This window comes from Giraffa tippelskirchi, chromosome 13 (genome assembly GCF_054371585.1).
Source record: "Giraffa tippelskirchi isolate mGirTip1 chromosome 13, T2T-mGirTip1v1.2.pri, whole genome shotgun sequence".
NCBI lineage: Eukaryota > Metazoa > Chordata > Mammalia > Artiodactyla > Giraffidae > Giraffa > Giraffa tippelskirchi.
The window spans coordinates 14,869,359-14,888,844 of NC_137287.1; the positions used below are offsets into that span (position 1 = coordinate 14,869,359).

General features: G+C 54.8%; 1 protein-coding gene across 2 annotated transcripts; it reads left to right on the forward strand.

Moving 5' to 3' along the window:
* Positions 1-734: 734 nt before the first annotated feature.
* Positions 735-19,424, forward strand: STX1B (syntaxin 1B). 2 transcript variants are annotated; one of them, XM_081558238.1, is made up of 10 exons: positions 735-764; positions 9,274-9,348; positions 9,554-9,653; positions 9,756-9,830; positions 12,763-12,836; positions 13,242-13,350; positions 13,515-13,588; positions 15,457-15,594; positions 15,680-15,790; positions 16,049-19,424. In XM_081558238.1, exons 1-10 carry the CDS (start codon positions 735-737, stop codon positions 16,127-16,129), a joined length of 867 nt encoding a protein of 288 aa, XP_081414364.1. In that variant the 3' UTR covers positions 16,130-19,424. The 2 variants fall into 2 exon arrangements, with proteins under 2 accessions (XP_081414364.1, XP_081414365.1); XM_081558239.1 differs by lacking the exon at positions 16,049-19,424 and having other exon boundaries at positions 15,457-15,609; positions 15,741-15,767.
* Positions 19,425-19,486: the final 62 nt, after the last annotated feature.

The window sequence follows — 19,486 nt, forward strand, 5'->3', positions numbered from 1 at the left end:
TAGAGGGTCACTTTCGCTATTTCTAGTGTCCATAAAGCTCCCTGCAGGGACACACACACAGAGGTGGTCGTGCACAGACTCACAGGGATACTCCCAAACATAAAATATAAAATCTATCTACATCTCTTGATGTAAAGGGATCCACAGCACCGCTCCCCAGGCTGTTCCCTTAATTCATTCCCTGACCCCTTCCTTCTGCCATTCCAACCGCCACCCCCACCCCACACCAGCATCTCTGCGCCTCCAGCCGCATCTCCTGCCTCTCCGCATCTCTCCCTGCTTCTGTGGCTCTGCCCTTCCCCACCCCCCTCTAGGCCTCTCCCGTCTCCCTCCCTCCTGGGTCCCCCTCCCCGGACTACAACCCCCAGGCGCCCCCAGCCCCCGGCGCTGCGCATGCCCCCTGCTCCCCGCCCCCTCCCGGTTCCCCCCTCCCTCCCTTCCTCCTTACCTCCCTCCGCCCCCCTCCCCCGCGCTCCAGCTCTCCCGCATCCCTCCATCCGAGCCTGTGCCGCAGCCGCATCGCCACCGCAGCCCCGGCAGAGCCGAGCCCGGCCCAGGCCACTGCCCCTGCCCGGCCCTCAGCCCGCCGCCCCCGCCCCCGCCCGCGGGCCCCAGCCAGTGGCCCCGGTGCCCGCCCCCGGCGCCCCCAGACTCCGGCCTCCCGAACAGAGGCAGGGAGCAGAAGCAGAGACAGGAGAACGAGGAGGAGGAGGAGGAGGAGGAGCCGTCGCAGGATGAAGGATCGGACTCAGGAGCTGCGGAGTGTGAGCCTGGGGGTGGGAGAATGGGGGGGCGGGACCCCAATATTGGGGGCGCGTGGGGGTGGAGTGGGGGAGGTGCTGGGACGTGGGGGCAAATGATGAGGCGGGAGATTGGTGGCAGGGGCGCCCCAAGATGTGGAGGCACCTGCTGTCTCCAATGAACCTGCATTTTAGGGCCAGTGGCTAGAAGGGGTTGAGGCCATTAAGACACGCAAGGGGCAGGAGAGGTCTCAGGGATCCTGGACACCCCGCGCCCCCAGGAGGGCCCTGGGGTCTCATCTGAGGATGGGAGAGAGTGAGTGTGGGGAGAGAACTGGAGGGTGCTGTCATCTGCTGGGCAGATTTGCTGAATGAGAGGATGTGGGCAGTTCCTGGGCCAGGCTGAGCCTAGCGGGACCCAGATTTGGGGGCAGCCAGTGGGGGAAGGACACAGGTTGGGACTGAGATGCTAACTGAGCAGTGAATGAAATGTGTGTGTGTGTTGCTGTCCGTGGGGAGGGGGCACCTCTCAGAGATGAGGAGGGAAGGGGTGGCCTCAGGAGATGGCCAGAGGCCAGGGCCGGACAGAGAGTGATCCCAGAGGTGGGAGATGGAGCTGCAGGGGAGACCGGAAGGAGGTTCCATGCACAGGGCCCTGGAACTGGGTTGTGTGCCATGGACTGTGCCCCACTGGGGGCAACTGGGGCATCCTGAACGGTCAGGGGTGAGCTGACGTGGGCCCCCGGTCTGCAGGCCTGAAGAGGCCCGGCTCCAGGAGTCCGGCCAGGCAGTGAGTTGGATTTGGGTGATGGGGGAGGAGGGTGGCACTGGTGTCTGCGGTGAAAGGTGCCATTTGAAAGAGGCTGGGGAGTGGGGGCTTAATAAGAGTGGTTTCTGGGACTGGGAGGAGGCTAGGGGCATTGGAGAAATGACCTGGGCCCCAAGGAGGCAGAGCTGACAGCCTGCGGTGTGCCCAGGGCCCCGGGGGTTATGCTAATAAAGTACTAAAGCCAACTGATGTAGCCTGATGCACTTGACTAGGAGCCTATTGGCTGTTCCCCTTGGGTTATTATCCCATTTGACAGATGAGGAGATCGAGGTTTGGTGATAGGTAGGAATTTGCCCAAGGTCACCAAGCAAGTGGGTGGGAAGATCAGACAGGAATCTGGGTTTCCCATCTGCCAAGTTGACTTGTGTCTCCGCTTTTTTAGCCTTTGAAAGAGAAGCCTCAACACTGAGGGTAAAAAGCTCTGTCTTCGGAGGGCCCCCTGGATTTGGGGATGGGGAACCAGGTTACAGGAAGACAAAAGGAAGGAGCTTGGAACAAGTGACTGTTGCCTCTAGGAGAAATGGGATGGCAGGTGGGACAGAAAGAGAAACTGGTGGTTGAGAGAGGGAATTTTGAAGGTTGGTTGTTTTTTTTTTTTCAATTAAACTTTGAGTTATACACTCAGGCATCAGGAAAATGGGAGTGGTAAAAATAACCAACATTCATTGCCAGTATTGTATACATATTAACTCATTTTGATCCTTGTAGCAACCCTAGAGATTGGTGCTAGCATTATCCCATTTTACAGATGAGGAAACTGAGGCCCAGAGAGATTAAGTAACTTGACCAAAGTCACACAGCTATTTAAAGGCAGACTGATGCTCTTAATTCCCTTTCTCTCCCCATTTTCATCCAAAGCAGGTTGCCATCCATAATCTCATTAGACCCTCACCTGGTAAGGTAGGCAGACTGAGAGACTGCTTCATTTTATGGTGAAGAAAACTGAGGCCTAGAGTGGTTAAAACTTGCCCAAGTTCACACCACTAGCAAGTGAGGAGTCTGGATTTGAACCCAGCTCCGCTGTTGACAAGACTGTGCCGTGACTCCAAAACCCGGAGAGATGGAAAGGAGCTGGAGTGAGGTGGTAGTGGAATCATGGTGTGATTAGAGAGGGGGAGGGAAGAGGCAAAGACAGGATACAGTGAAGGCAGTGTGAGAGTCCTCATCTGAGTGGGTCAGGGACCCCCTGCCCAGAGGGGAGGCATCCAGTTCTCTGGGGCTGCTGGGGGCAGCTGGTGGTGGAGGTGGGACGGGGGTGGAGGGGTGAAGGGGGCTGACTGAGTGCTGATGGCTCTGGTGTTAGTCATGGCTCCTGGAAACTGGAGATTCGGGAGGGCACATGTGCAGTGGGAAAAAGCTTCCAGATGCAAGGAGTGTGGGGGTCTCCCCACTAGAATTGAGAATGAGGAGGCTGGAAGCCTGGAGAAACCAGGCAGGGTGTGGGAGGCCTGGGAAAGGGGCCTCTGAGAGGCTGAGAGGGATCAGAAAGTCAGTGATCAGAGGGGAGGTCAGCCTGGGGGTTCCTGATTGTCTTTTTCCAATAGCACTTTAAGAGGTCCCAAGGGGTTTATCACATAGTACTCAAGGGCACAGGTTTAGGAGTCAGACTATCTGGGTTCAAATTCTAGCTTTGCTACTCCTGTGTGACCTTGGGTAAGTTGCTTAACCTCTCTGGTCCTCACTTCCTTCATGAGTGAATTGGGAGTAGCAATGGGACCTGCTTCCGAAGGCTATACTGAGGATTGAAATTATGCCAGAGGCTCCTAGAAGGAGGCCTGGGCTCAGCGTTGCTCCATGAGTGTATGTTATTCTACAGCTGACTCGTTTATTTCTCTTGAGTCTTCTGTCAGCCCCCTGGGATTGGCAAGATGTGGCCCCTAGTTTATTTTGGAGTACATCCAGGGCCAGAGCAGTAACCTGACTTGCCCAAGGTCATACAGCTGTTGATGGTGGAGCCAGTGTTGAACTAGGGTTTTCTGTTTCCACATCACCAGGCACCTTTGGTTGGCAACTGGGAGGTGCTGGGCTGCAGTAGAGGCTGCAGGAGGGAGTCAGTTGGCTGGATGGGTGTCCCAGGGTCCAAGGAGTGGGTCCAGGGTCGGGCTGAAAAGGAGAGGAAAAGAGCAAGTGAGGTGGAGAGAAAGGTTACAGAGCAAAGCCACAAGGGGATGCGTTGTGGGCAGAGCCTGCGAGGCAGCTCTGGAGTGGGAAGGTGGGGGTGGTTGGGGAGACTGGGAAATGGGGGAGGGGAGCCTGAGGTGAGGAATTTGAGGGCCCTCAGGTATGGGACAGGCACAGTAGATGCTTTAGAAGTGCAGACCTGATGCAGCAGAGGGAAAGAGTGACCCCACATTCTCTATCAGGGACCAGGAGAACCCTGGGTGATGGATTGATAGCCCCCAACAGCACGGGGCTTGTTTCTGCTGCTCAGACACACAAGCTCCCCTGGCTTGAGGGCCTTTGCACCTGCTGGTCCCTCTTTGTGAATGCTGTTCCTTCTGCCTGAACACTGTTCCCTCTGCCTTGAATTCAGTGTTCTCCAGGTTGTGGTGCAGTTAACTCCCTGGGCCTTAGCTCAGATGTCAAACCTCCCCCACAGCCATTTCTATCACACCTCCCGCTTTATCTCCTTCCTGCTATGTACCGGGGCTCAGTCTGAAATTGTCTTGCTCCTTTTCCACAGTCTGTCTCCCTCCTCTGGAATGTCAGCTCCCTGGAGGCAGGCCCCCTTCCTGGCTTGTTCTCCGCAGCACCCAGGAGAGAAGTGGACACTGATCAGATACATTTGTTAGATAAATGATGACTCTGTGGGGCAGAGGGTGAGTGAGGAAGGAGTTGGTGGGGAAGGCAGAGGGAAGAGGTAGGGGTGGGAAGGCTGGACTAGATGCTGGGATCAAGCAGAGGCCCGGGTCAGGGAGACAGATGGACCGAAGCAGGGGGTGCAGTGGAGAGAGGCTGGTGCCTCTAGATCAAAGGATGCGTGTGCCCCTGAGAAGCAGGTGTGAGCATGTGTGCGGTGTGTGTGGGCATGCATACGTGTTTACCCACACACATACCCACTCTATGACTTCTTTTTTTATTTTTTTGGCCGCATCATGCGGCATGCAGGAATCTTAGTTCCCCAACCAGCGATCGAACCCGTGGCCCCTGTAGTAGAAGCTCGGAGTCTTAACCACTGGACTGCCAGGGAAGTCCCCACTCTATGACTTTTCTATCACTCAGTTCCAGTCTCTTTCCACCTCTGGTTTAGTCACCCTCTTGTCTGTCTCCATGCTGGACTCGCTGGCTCACACTGCCCCACTCCCTCTGTCCACGCATCTATGTTGTCTCCACGCCACTGACACACCCATGAGGGCCCCGGGTATCTCTGATCAGGAAGGACTGAACCTAGAGGCTTGGATCTGATGTCCCCTGTCCCCAGGGCAGTTCCAGAAGGTGCTCAGGGCTTCCACACTCTCCCATTTCATCCTCCTGAGCGCTTGAGGAGTTGGCAGGAGGTAAAGAGCAGACTGCCGGGGTTCCAGTCCATCAGCTCCCCATCAGCTGTATGATCTTAGGCAAATTACTTAATCTCTCTGTGCCTCATTGATCAAAATGGGAATAAAAAGAGTATCTACTTCATGGAGTGGCTGTAAGGATTAAATTCATTCATGAAAAGCACTTTTAACAGAGCCTAGCGCATCATTATTGACACCTATGTGTCCAGTGTATATAATTCTTATCTTCATTTTGCACATTTTGCACATGGCTTCAGTTGTCCATAAGGTGGATGTGGGCACGTGTGATCACCTTTTCTGAGGTATTCTCATTCGCCTGCAAACTGTTTTCTTTTAGGCTGTTAGCTTCTTCAAGAAATGTAGGCTGTGCTCATGATGAAGTATGCACACCTCAGAGCGAGGAGGGCCCGCCCATTTCACAGATAAGCCAGGGCCCCGGAGAGGGGCAGTGAATTGCCTAGAGTCACACAGCAGGTTGAATGGAGGCTAGAACACCTGGCTTCCTGGGCTCTTCCTGCAGCCTGGCACCTCTTCTTGGTTTTCTGTCCCAGCCACGGGAGTTCAGCAGTGCTGAGGACACAGCAGAGACAACTCTTTAGGGGCCAGGAAGAAACAGAGGGACAGGAGGGAAACAGCCTGAGATTAAGTACCAGACAGTTCAGGGGCTAAATTCACTTCAGTTCACCTCTGACCTTATTTGCTGTGAAGTCTTAAGCAGGGTCAGGTAACATCTCTGATCCTGTTTCCTCATCTGTAACAGGGGAAAGGCAGTGGGTACCAACCAACCCTCCCTGAGCAGTAATTATTTCTGGCAGCATCTGGAATTTTTCCCTGCCTGGTGGTCTCACTGCCTCCTCCAGCCCACCATTTAGGGAGGACTCTGGCTTCCCCAGTGGCTCAGACGATAAAGAATCTGCCTGTAGTGCAGGAGACCGGAGTTTGATCTCTGGGGTGGGAAGATCCCCTGCAGAAGGGAATGGCAACCCACTCCAGTGTTCTTGCCTGGAGAATTCCCATGGACAGAGGAGCCTGATGGGCTACAGTCCATGGGGTTGCAAAGAGTCGGGCACGACCGAGCGACTAACACTTTTACCTTCTTGACTTTATTGCTGTTCAGCAAATGCACAGACTGAAGCTCAAAGGGAAGAAGGAGTGTAGCCCTCCAGTTGCTGACCTGGGCAAGCTCGTTCACGTCTCTGTGACTCAGTTTCCCCACCTATAAAAGGGGGCTATTGTGAGAATGAAATGGATAAATAAAGGCAGTGTGTTTAGAACAGCGCTTAGCACATCATTAAATGCTGTGTAAACATTTGCCATAACTGGGCTTCCCTGGTGGCTCAGATGGTGAAGAATCTGCCTGAAATGCAGGAGACTTGGGTTCCATCCCTGGGTTGGGAAGAATCCCTGGAGAAGGGAATGGCTCCCCATTCCAGCATTCTTGCCTGGAGAATCCCATGGACAGAGGAGTCTGGCAGGCTACAGTCTATGGGGTTGCAAAGAGTCTGGTACGACTGAGTGACTAACACTTTCATGAGCTTTCACTAACCAATGGTCAACTGAAGAGTTTCAGTGAAGATTAAATGAGATAACAAGAATGCAAGACCAAGGCCAAAGGCACTCTCAGATGCTGATATTTTGCTAGGCTTTCAGGGCGCAGAGCTCTGCCCAGATTGGGCCTTGTCAGGAGGGGACCTGAGAAGGGAAACCTCTGGTGGTGAAGTGGACGGTAGGAGGCAGCATGGCCTTGAGCCACAGAAGAGGCTCTGGGAGGAGGCATGTCTTCGATTATGCCTCTGGTTTCCCAGCCCTTCAACCTGGATGCCCTTGAGCAAGTCCATTTCCTCTTCCCCCTCTGCCCTCCTGTTCCCTCATCTGTGAAATGGGGACAGCTTTTTCGAGGGCTGTGGTGGTTAAGGATCAGATGAGATTATAGATGGAGAAGTGTCTGCAAACTGGAGAGGATTTTAGCTCCCAGTTGCCTGTAGTTAGTGCACCAACTAAGTCATCCTTGGGCCCTGTACCTTTCCTCCTCTCTCAAGGGCAAGTAAACAGGCAGCCAAGGATGCCCCGGGGCAGAATCAAGGACCTGGCCCTGGGGACCACAGGAGAGAGGGAGAGAAATGAGACTTGAGGAAGTCTCAAGTCAGCATTGGGCTTCCCTGGTGGGGAGCTAAGACGCACAGAAAGTCAGCATGGGAGGGGAAAAAGACAGAACAGGAAAGTGTCCAGACACCTGGGCCAGCGAGAGGCCTCATGACTTGTGGGCAGCCAGGCTGTGGGCCAAGTGCTTGAAGGCAGAGAAGGAACATGCCTTCGTGGGGCAGCCGGCTTTTTGAGGCTAGCACCTCATGGGAGGCTGGTGAGTCCTCAGAGATGAGCCAAGCAGCCCAGAGCCTCTTGGGGTCAAGGTCTGCGGGTGTGGTTCCGGGTCAGCTGGAGGTTTGAGGAGCCAGAAGTCCCCTTAGGATCCCCAAGCCCCACCGGGTACCACCCCTCCTTCTGGGGGCAGCTGTGGGCCAAGAAGAGGAGCCCCCCCTTTCCTGGGAGATACTTGGAGATGAAATGGAAGTGCTGAACCCATTCTCTGACATGGTGTGGGGAGGAACCTTGGGGACCATCTGAGCCAGGCTTCAGGGGAAAGCTGGGGTGCCTTCGAGAGGGTCTAGCTGGATGTCTCCATCGGTCTCTTCCTTATGCTGTCGGGGCTTTCTGATTCCAAGTTAACTGGCTGTCTAGATTGCATCTAGCTCCCATCTGGCTCTGTCTAGGTTCGATCTCAGCCGTCTGCGATCTGTCTGCGTGAGTCTGGTTGGGTCTGAGCTGTCTGGTTTCTGTTGGGTCCTGTCTGCGGTCTGCTGGGACCCTGTCGAGGTTCTGGGCGAGCTCTCCTCTTTCGATCTCATCTGGCAACATCCCCTGCTAGACACTTTTGGCTCCTGTCTTGATTTCATTCAGGCTCCAGTCGTGAGATTCTGTCTGAGTCTTGGCTCAGTTTTTTTTTTTTTTTCTGGAAATCAGGGTGAACTCTGTTTAAATTTCCATAGAGGCTGATTAGGGCTCCAGATGTAATTAAGTTTAATGGGCTCAGCTTTGGCCCTCAGACTTCTGTCCCGAGCAGGGTCTTGAGTAGGGAGTATGGAGCACTGGGGAGCCCTCCCTGCCCCCCTTTCCTCCTTCCTAGATCTGAGTGAGCATGCGAACCTGAGGCACAGAGAGGCTGGGAGCACAGCCCCAGGGGGCCCTCCCCAGTGTCCCAGGCGGGTGGGGGTGGTGAGCTCTGCACGTCTCTGTGTCCACATGTTCAGAAGGCAGCTCTGCTGTGGGCCTGTGTGCGGGTGAACGTCAGCACGTCAGTGCAGCTCTGTGTGGGTGTCCGGGGGCCTATTTCTGTGTGCCTTGTGTGTCAGCCCTTCTGTCTATGTCACTGGCCTGTCTGGTGGCCGCGGTGGTGGTGTGGGAGGGTGAATCCCTTTGTGTCTCTGAGCCGTGGGGGTGGAGGGCTGAGCAGCTGCAGGTTGCAACTGGGAAATCCAAGCAAGAGAGAGTAGGTGGGTGTGAAATTGGAAGAGGCTGGATGAAAGCAAGTGACTGCACGGAGGAAAGTCGGGGAGGGGTGAGAGTGGGTGGGAGGAGGAAGGTCGGGGTGCTCTCTGTGTCTCGCATCCAGCCCTCCCCGGGCCTGACTGAGCTTGCTTAACTTGATGCCCGCCGCTGGCAGTGAAGTGACCTTGCATAGGGGACGTGGCTGGTCGTGTTGGAGGCTGGAGGGGAAGAGAAGGGAACAAAGTGAAGCCTGACGGGAGCGGCTGGGGGCATGGTGGAGGGGGTCAGGCTCCCGGGACTCCACGTCTGACCCTTTCTGGTGACCCAGAGCCAGTTACTGCCAGGCTGACATTTGGCCGGTTGTTACAATATGGAAATGCTTCCACACTGGTTGGATAAAGCATCTGTCCAGAGCACCACCCGCCTCCAGGGTGACAGCGCTCCCAGGACCACTTCTACCCTGGAAGGGTGCCTTTGGCTAGTTCCCTCCAAGGTGTCCTTTGGACTGTCAGCTACCTGGCCTCCGGGATCCTGTGCCACAAGACACTCAGTATTCATTGTGACTTCTGGGCCCCCTTCATGTGACCCTTCCCAGGACCCCCACTCAGCCCAGAGCTCAGAGCATCAGGATTGCTCACAGACTTTGCCTTTCTTTGCCTCCCAGGCGAAAGACAGCGATGATGAAGAAGAAGTGGTCCATGTGGACCGAGACCACTTCATGGATGAGTTCTTTGAACAGGTAACAGAACCTGACCCCCAGCCCACAACTGCCTTCTTCCTGGCCCCCCACACCCCCATCCCTCTCTCTACTCCTCCATCCCCTTGACCTTTCACCAACCCCTCTGGGTCTGGCCCTTTTCCCTGAACCCTGACTGAGCCCCCCACCCCGAATCCCTTTATCTGGCCCGACGACTTGGCTGGGTATAGCCAATTTGCTGCCCCAGGTGGAAGAGATCCGGGGCTGCATTGAGAAGCTGTCAGAGGATGTGGAACAAGTGAAAAAACAGCACAGTGCTATCCTGGCCGCCCCCAACCCGGATGAGAGTAAGTGCTTCTGCTCGGTGGTTGGGAGCTGGGGGCAGAAGGAGGCTGGGGTCCCACCCAGACGTCTCACCCATCCCTCTCTTCCCCTCGCCTCCCACTCAGAGACCAAACAGGAGCTGGAGGACCTCACTACAGACATCAAGAAGACGGCCAACAAGGTTCGATCCAAGTTGAAAGGTGAGAAATGCCGTCCCCTGACCAAGGAGGGAAACAAGTCTGCCTTCCACTGGACTAAACCATGACAAATGTCTACAAACTTCCAGGAGTCAAATTCCTAAACAGTGAGAAGGCATAAAATTCCAGAGTTTCCAATTTGCTCCAGATTCCACAGAGAAAGATACAGACAGGACAGGGAAATGAGAGAGAGGAGGGTTTCTGTCCAAATCGCATCTGAGCTCTGCTGGTTCCATCGGCAGGAAGTTCTGCTGAGAAAATACAGTCTTCCAGGTGGCTTTCGTTTCACGGAGGCCTCATTTCTCCGGAACAGGTGCCGGACATAGCACTCAGCACCCAGTAGGTGGGCTCAGCAAATGCTTCTGAATTGGTATCCTTAGCTCAGGACAGATTGGACTGTGTGGCTGACACCAGGGGGCTGGAAAGCTTGCAGGAGGGACTTGCCAAATGCTCATGTATTCACTCTAATTTAAGGACTTGGGTGCTGGTAATAACCACCTTCCCCCAAAGCATTGTGGGTTGGGAACCTCCTTGTCTGTTGGTGCCAGGGGAATTCAGCAGCATTACAGTGATGTTAATTTGTATGCTCCTGGTAATTCAGCATCAGAAAACATTTGCCAAGCACTCCTCTGTCTGAGGCACGTTGCTGGGCTCTTGGGGGAAAGGAGTCATGTCAGGTGTCTGGCCCTGAGCACAATGACCTTGGTCCAGGAAGATGAGGACAGGGACTCCATGCTTTCCCGGATTCAACAGGAGGTCATATGTGAGCCTCTGGTGCTGATCTGTAAGCCCTTTGCACTCAGGAGTGTGTGCTAGAAAGCAGAATGATCCAAACTGGGAGCTCACTGATTGCAAATCCAGACAGAGGGAGCCCACTTCCATCATTAACTCATTCTGGACAAGTACCCTACCCTCAGCTTCCTCATCAGTACAGTAAGAACTACTGAAGCAATTTCAAAGCTGGGGGGCGGGGGGAGTTTGTTCGTTTTTCTTTCTTTTTGGGGGAGGAGTATAGCAAAATCTTTTTTTCCTAAGTGAAATCTTACCCCAAATTCCATTATATACAACACATATATGTCAGACTGTTCTGGCTGCCCTGGGGTTGGGAGTCCCAGAGGCCTATCCACTTGGCTTCCCATCACTCCCGGCAACAGCCCCCTCTGAGGTTCCTTCTCAGAAGCAGGGATCCATGGAACACAGTTTAAAAATCCCTGTGCTCAGCGATTTCGTTGAGCCCATGGAACTGTGACATTAACACACTCTATAAGACCATGACACAGGTTTGATCCCTGGGTTGGGAAGATTCCCTGGAGGAGGGTGTGGCAGCCCACTCCAGTATTCTTGCCTGGAAAATCCCATGGACAGAGGAGCCTGGCAGGCTGCAGTCCATAGGGTCACAAAGAGTTGAACATGACCGAAACGACTTAGCACACATGAGACCATGAGAAGGGCTGTATGGTTTAGGACTTCGGAAACAGCCAAGAAAGAAGCTAGGAAAAGTGGCAGTGCCTTAGAGAAGCTGACCTTTCAGAGCTCCAGAAAAAGAGATAGTCTTCTCCATCTTTCTCCAGCTCTGTGGTGCCATGACCTCTGGCTTTGCCTGTGACCTGGAATGAGTTGTTTTCTCCATCTCAACCTCAGTTTCTAGTCTGCAATCTGGATTGCTATTACTGAACTCCCAGGATTGCTGGAAGAAGTCACTGAGACCTTATTGAAGGATCCCTTCCTCTGGGGTTTGGCCCCAGCCCCAAGTCTGACAATAGGGTCCCAGTCTGGGGCCAGTGATTCCGACATCCTTAGGTGTGTGTTTCTGGACTTTTCCGGTAGCAGCTGAAACAGAGATGTCACTCATTCACTGGCCCGCCATGGCTGGCAGGGGAATGTTGGGGTATCATCCAGTCTCATACCTCCACCGCTGCCAGGAACAGTGAAGCAATGTTCTTAGGAATGGCCTGGAGGCCTTTCCCCGTTTGAGAGGGCCTGTGTTTCAGTCAAGCTGCATTTCCGGAGCCCAGCCGATCTTACTCACAAGCTCCTTTATAGAAAATCTGAATAAGTGTGGGAAGTGCATGATCTAGAAGCAGCAATCCCAGTTAATCTGTGTGCTTTTCCAGAACATCCTTTAGCAGTGGGGAGTCTTGGGACAGGGATCATTTTCTAAGGCAGTGTGTGTGCGTGTGCTCAGTCGTGTCCATCTCTTCCATCATATCCGACTCTTTGTGACCCTATGGACTGTAGCCAACAGGCTCCTCTGTCCATGGAATTCTCCAGGCAAGAATACTGGAGTGGGTTGCCATGCTCTCATCCAGGGGATCTTCCTGACCCAGGGATTGAACCCACATCTCTTATGTCTCCTACATCTATAGATGGGTTCTTTACCACTAGTGCCACCTGGGAAGGAGAAGAGCTATTTTCTCTGTTGGAACATCCATCTGCTTACCCTGGAATTTTCCAAGGAAAGGGCGGCCACTAGAACCTGACCCACCTGAAACTCCTTGCAGTCCACCAGAAAAGTCCCACGATGGGTTCCTGACCCTTTGCTGAGGTTGCAAAAAGTGGAGAGTACCCTCCACTCCCATTCATACAGAGGATGTCGACTGGGAGGCTGGGCAGGAGTTAGACTTTCAAAGACCCAGTCTCTCCATCAGAACAAATAGCCACCCTCTGTCTGGTGACCAACTGACGCTCAACCTCCCCTTCTACTTGCCTTCCAGGCCCCCTCAAACCTTGGTCCCTTTATCTGCCGGCCTCCTGCCTCGCCACCCTGCAGTCTTTAGTGCCTGCCCTCGCCTGGGTGTGACATCTGTTCACAGGCCTGCGGCCTGCCTCAGGGTGTCGACCCCTTCATGTGTCCCAAGCCTCCGCCCCACACGCCCCGGGTCTCCCGCCCTTCCGGATCTCCCGCCCTCCCGTCACTGCGTCTTCTCTCCCACAGCGATCGAGCAAAGCATTGAACAGGAAGAGGGACTGAATCGTTCCTCCGCGGACCTGCGCATCCGCAAGACCCAGGTAGGAGGCAGTGGCCAGGCACGGTCAGGGTCAGGGCCAGGACCAAAGCAGAAGGCACCTGGCAGGGGAGGAGTCCAGGCTGGAGCCCTGCCTGTTGGGGTTGGGCGGCCCAGAGCAGGCACAGGTATGGGGCGTGGCCAAGGAGGGGCCTGGGCGGGGCCGGGGGTGGGCGGGGCTACGGCGGAGGGCGGGATGCGCTACAACTCGGTGCCCTCGCCTGGCCGCCTTGGTCGGTTTGGGCGTAGGATGGAGGTGCTGGGGCTAAGGGACTGCGCTCTTGTGAGGGGATGGGATTGTGGCATGAGCTGAAGAAGGGGCCATAGGCCTACTCAGTCCCTCCTGCCCGCTCCATCCCTCCACAGTCTCTGCTCCCTGCCTCCTAATGTGTCTGTACTCCCACCCCAGCACTCCACACTCTCCCGGAAGTTCGTGGAAGTAATGACTGAATATAACGCGACCCAGTCCAAGTACCGGGACCGCTGCAAGGACCGGATCCAGCGGCAGCTGGAGATCAGTGCGTGTGACACCCCTACCCTCCCACCCCCGCCGTAGCGTACTTCTTCCAGGCAGGCCCTCGGTGGGCCTTAGGCCAGGTGGGAGGGTGGGCTCCGGAGTCCCATCACCTTAGGCCCCCCAGGCTGGCCCAATCACTGAACAGAGAGCCCTTTCTCCCCACAGCCGGAAGGACCACAACCAACGAAGAACTGGAAGACATGCTGGAGAGTGGAAAGTTGGCCATCTTCACAGACGATGTGAGCCCCGCGTAGGGGTGGGGTCTGTACTTGCAGAGTGTTCATCATTCCTCCCCAGGCTTAGGCTGAACTCAAGGTCCTAAGTCCACCCTGAAATCGCAAGCGTCGGGAAGTCTGAATCTGGAACTGGGGAATTCCATGGGGGCTGAGCAGGAAGGCACTCTCATAAAAATGGCAGACGGGAGTGGGCACTGTTGTAGGCACCGTACATATTTACATTTACCTACTAAACTCCTTTACTCCTCACCGCAAGCCTCTGAGGCAGCTGCATTTCACACATGAGGAAATCTGACCCAAATTTAAACAAAGAGCTTAAATGATTTGCCGAGGTCACACAACTAGAGGCAGAGCAAGGATGCAGTCCAGTCATGACTCTTCAGCACTAGGATACACTTCTCCCTAGTGACACAGGTCATTTCACCAAGTGACTAATTTGCCTAAGTTTTGAAGATTAAAAAAAAACAAACTAGTTTTAGTTTTGCTGAAATTTTGCCCTTGTCATCTTATACGTGAAATAGATGGACTTTCCCCAGCTGTACCTCTACCACCGTAGTTCTTCTTTCTCTTTCTTGACTTTTGCCCTGGCTGACAGGTTCTGGCTCTTTCTGCTGCTGGTGGGTGGCAGAATGACTCTGGTTTAGGTTTCTAGACCAGGATTAAAGTCTGTTCACTGATTGTCTAGCAGTTTTCAGCAAATTGTTATTTAGAGAATTGATCTTTGTTAAATTAGCTTTGAGAAAATCGCTCGTGGGCCAGTTAGCCTGAAGCCCTCCCAAACAGTTCTGCCCGGGCTGTCTGTCAGTCTGCCTGAGAGTAGAGGGAAAACTGATAAGTGGGTCTCAGGATATAGAGCTGATCCTTGCCAACTGACCCACCATCTTTGTGGTGCAGGGTTGTCGGTACCTTGCCTGAATGGGCCCTAATATAGTATTCATTTCTAGGGTCAGGGACAGCTTCCTGGGGGAAGTGACATTGAGCTGTGTGCCTTAAGAAACAAGGAGCATTTGGACACGGGAAGATGGGCAAACGACATTCCAGACAAAGAGGACAGACTGAACAAAGACAGGGAGAGTGGACCACTTGCCAAAGAGCCGTTGGATAATGTGGGCTCTTATTATTTGGGGAGATAGGAACAGAAAGGAAGATGGGATCTTGATTGCTAAAGTAAAAGTTGTGTAGACTGTGGGTTGTGGGAAGCACCGAAGGGTTTTAGAGCAGAAGAGTGGCTTTCTGAACAGTGAGTGGTTTGGAAAATGAGTGGTCTGGCTTTTGTGGGGAGGCAGTATATCAGATTGTGTTACCATGTCCACCATTGACCAGATGGTGGCCCCCAATCCTGGTGGGGGTCCAGGACCCCCATCTCCCTTCCTGGTGTGTGCTAGAGGCTTTTTGAAAATATATTCATTTATTTGGTTGTGCTTGGTCTTTAGCTGTGGCACACAGGATCTTTCAGTTATGGCCTGTGGGATCTAGTTCCCTGACCAGGGATCGAACCTGGGACCCCTGCATTGGGAGCACAGAATCTTAGCCACTGGACCACTAGGGTAGTCCCCAAGTTTTACTTTTTGTAATTTAACACATGTCTCTTTAGTGCTTTCTGTGTGCCAGGTACTATTCTAATCAATATACACATAGTCACTCAATCTTCACACAGCCATGTGAGGCAGGCACTGTTAGTATCAGTTTTCTAGGTGAGGAAACTGAAGCTGCATGAAGTTAAGCAGTTTATCCACAGTTACAGCTAGTAAGCACCATCCAGATTTGAACCCAGATGCTCTGACTGCAGAATCTAAGCTCTTCTGGGAGTGAAGGGGTTGCAGCTCACCCCCAACCCCCAAACTCACCCTTCCCAACCCCCATCACCCTAGATCAAAATGGACTCGCAGATGACAAAGCAGGCGCTGAACGAAATCGAGACGAGGCACAACGAGATCATCAAACTGGAAACCAGCATCCGTGAGCTGCATGACATGTTTGTGGACATGGCCATGCTGGTGGAGAGCCAGGTACTGCCTCGAGGAGCCTCACCCGGGTCCCCCGGGGGTCCCCTCTTCCAGTTCCCACCCCGTCCCATGCACGTCTCCTCCGCAGGGTGAAATGATTGACCGCATTGAGTACAATGTGGAACATTCTGTGGACTACGTGGAGCGAGCCGTGTCTGACACCAAGAAAGCTGTGAAATATCAGAGCAAGGCCCGGAGGGTGAGCCGGGGCGGGTGGGCCCGTGGAGCAGGTGGGCTGAAGCCGAGCGGGCGGGGCTGGGCTCAGGCCGGGGCTGAGGTGAGTGATGAAATCCCACGAGAGGCCTTATCTCGGGTTCTGACCTCTTCCTTTTTTTCTGTTTTCTCTCCCCTCTTCTTTTCCCTCACACTATCCTCCCCATCTGTCTGTCGGTTTGTCTGTCTCTTTATCTCTCGGTCTCCCTGTCTCCTCCCTCCCCCTCGGCCTTCCTGCCTGCAGAAGAAAATCATGATAATCATTTGCTGTGTGGTGCTGGGGGTGGTCTTGGCGTCATCCATTGGGGGGACGCTGGGCTTGTAGGCCCCCCCGACCCTGTCCCTCCCAGACCTTTCCCCCACCACAACGGGAGCAATACCCCCACCGCCCCTTCACTCCATCCCCTGCTCCAGGCTCACCCTCAACACAGGCAGCCCTCCTTAACCTTTACTGCCCATCAGACCCTGGAGTCCCTGGACCTCCCCCGACCATGGACCACCCTCGCCCCCGCACGTAGATAGCAGCAGGCGTGATTACACATGCACACCAACATGCATGCCGCCGGCACATGCTTGAGACGTGTGGACACCCCAGCGTGTGTGCGTGTGTGTACGTGTGTAGCTGCGTGTACAAGCACCCGATCACCCTTCTTGCCCCCTTACCTCAAGTCTGTGTGTTATCCGAGCTTTCCCTCTTCACGCGGGTTGTGTGGACTGTGGCCGGGTGTGACACAGCAGCCCACTGAGCCCCACTCTTCTGTCTTCTGTAAATAGGGTTTTGTGTGTGTGTGTGTGTGGTCACAGATCCATGGATACACAGTTTGTGTCTGTGGGATTTTGTGTTTGAATGTTTTGATCCAATGTCATAGCACCGCCTCCCTTGACCCACCGCCTTCCCCTGTGTCTGCTACAAATGGGGCAGGTTGTATGTGTGCAGAGGTTCACACTTATTCCCTGAGGATCCAGGTTGGCCCAAATACAGACACCCCAGCATGGTGTGGAGCCAACCCTCCTGGCTTAGTCACCCCGGGGGCTGGCCTGCGTCCTAGGGAGCACGTGTGTGCATGTGGGGTTCAGCTGAGGCGAGTGAGTGGACGCATACACATGTAAATAACCTAGCTTGGCCTGTATATCTGTGTGCATTTCCCCCAGCAAGTGATGTGAGGGGCGTGTGTGTGTATGTGTGTGTGTGTGCATATCTAGGCTGTGTCTAAAGTGTCAGTAGGTGTTCTCTTGAGATAGAACCCTCTACATTTTGCTTGGGACACCTGTTTTGGGTGGACACAGAAATCTATATTTCTACGCTATCTAGAGTATGTCTGCACGTGTGTGTGCGTATGTGTGTGTAGAGGATTTCTACGTAGTGTGTTTCTGCCCCCCTGTGTATGATACCCACATCTGTTCACCTGCAAGGACCTGTGCCTCGTCCAAGTTTGTTGATCCAAGTTACTTGCTCGCTCCCTGTCTCCCCAGAGCTGCTGACCTCTGTCGGGCGTGGCCACACATGGCTCCATCAACATTTTGCAATGGCCGCTTCCTGCCCTGCGTGGTCCAAGCCCCTGTGCACACCAGCCCACATGCTTATCTTTCTCTGTCACGTAGGCCTGGACGTATAGAAGCTGGGACACCTCAGTGTTCTCCTACCTGCCACGGCGATGAGGCCACACCCAGGCACACACACATGCACACAGGAGCCCAGTGCATGCTGACACCAGCACGAAGCCTGTAGAGGTTGGCACCAGGGCACACGAATGTCTCCTGGAAAGGCTGTTGGTGGGAAACACTGCCGATCAGGGGAATGGCAGGGGCTGCCCCAGGCTCTCAGAATGAGGACATTCTTGAGAATTACCTCAGAACCGAAAAGAGGCCAGCGATGGTCCCTACTGCCCTGCCTGATGTGCTGACCTTTGGGGTTTAGGGAACTGCTTATTTCAGATGTACTGGAGTGGGCTGAGTCATGGGACCCATTCCCTGGACATGACTCCTGCTGCGGTGTCACCAATAGCTGTTGCCCCACAGGGTGAGACCGAGGGTGGGACACGGGCCTGGGTTTGTGATGGTGAGGAAGGGGCTAGCTCCTCCCTCGCTGCATAGACAACACACGCATGGGTGGATTTGTGTGTTGGGTGGCAGGTGGGGGAGGGGTACACAGGCAGAGAACAGTGTTCGAAGCCTCCCACTCCATTGGCCCAGGAACACAGACCCACATATACAGGACTGAACACACAAGTACAGGAATGCGTCCTGCCTTGGGGTCTGGCATACGCGTGCACAGGGCGGAGGACTTTGGCGTGTGTACACATGGTTTCCTGGAGGCCCTCTTCATGTGAGGCGTGTGTGTGAGAGACAATGCAGTTGTGACCTTCTGGAATGTAATATGCAACCCCCGCCCCGGCCCCAGCGCCGGCTCAGATAGCCAATCTCTTCCCTACCTGGCTGGGCCCTGCCTGTGTGTATGGCCCATAGATATACGGGACCCCTAAGATGGGTTGTCCCCAGGAGGGGCGCCTGCCTGTCCATTCCTACAGTGCCCTTCGTCAGGACAGAAAGTTTGCCCCCAGATCTGACGGTAGCCCCCTTGCTCCCACTCAGGCTTCTTTGGGGACGTCAGAGCAGGCCCCAGCACCCCCAACCCCACCCTTTTTCCTTCCGGCCGCCCAGCCAGGATACCCTCTCAGCCCAGGTGTTTCCGGAATTCCCACGGCCTTGGGGCCACAAAGAGAAGGGTGGAGCCATGGCTGGAGAGATGCTGCTGCCTCCTTGAGTGGCATTAGGTCTGTAACTGCCCACCTCTGGGCCTCAGATGGACCAAAGGATCCCTGAGGGCCTGCTTCTCCAAGTCCCACCCACCCTAGGATGTGTTTGCTTGTTGGCTGCTGTGTCCGTGCGTGTCCTGGAATTGTTGTCTGGGGGCTGGTGTCTCTTGCATGTTCTCAGACGAGTGTGTGCTGCCCACCTGCCCGCCAAGCCCCTACCACCATCAAGCCCCTGTGTGCCCCGTGGGTGGTCCCGGGCCTGGCCAGGGCTCGCTGCTTCCCCTCCCCCCTTCTCCCTAGCCCTGCCTTTCACGAAGCACACTGCGTGTCCATCCCATGTGCCTGTGGGTTGATGCACGCTCTTGCCACGCCTCGAGCGTGTGTACATGATGTGTTCTATGCATTCACCCTGCCCCACCCCCAGCCTGCCCCGCAGAGGACAAGATGGGTGGCCCCCGGCTCCCTCCTCCCCCACCCGCCCCCTCTTGCCTGCTGTGCAACCGTGTGCGTTGGCGTGTGTTTCTGTGTCGCTGGCGTGTCACGTGATGTAGCCGTGTTTGCTGACATGAGCCCCTGCCCCTTCTGTTTCTCCGTTGGTTTCTAGAGCTCTTTCCCTCTCCTCCCCGGAGGGGACAGGACTCCTGGGGCCTGGCTGGGGGCCCAGAGCCAGGCCATCCTCTCCTGTTAGCCCTCAGAGTCCCATTTCTCTCTATTGGTGACCAAGTTGCAAATGGATAAAACACAGGAAAATTCTGCCCCCCCGCCCCTGCCCTGCATGTCCTGTCCCCAGAGCCCCCCTACCCCCACCCCGGGCCGGGTCGGGCCCCGTGGGACGGGAGAAATAGCAACCAATCCAACAGCGGGCGTGCTGTGTGCTCACTTCCTTCTGTCCCTACACGGGACGGGCGTCGTCGGCGGGGAGAGAC

Excerpts from the sequence above, each read along its gene's own strand:
- STX1B (XM_081558238.1), top strand. The coding sequence starts at position 735 with ATGAAGGATCGGACTCAGGAGCTGCGGAGT. Across the intron at positions 9,654-9,755 it reads CGCCCCCAACCCGGATGAGA|AGACCAAACAGGAGCTGGAG; the intron begins GTAAGTGCTTCT and ends CCTCCCACTCAG. Across the intron at positions 15,595-15,679 it reads CCATGCTGGTGGAGAGCCAG|GGTGAAATGATTGACCGCAT; the intron begins GTACTGCCTCGA and ends TCTCCTCCGCAG.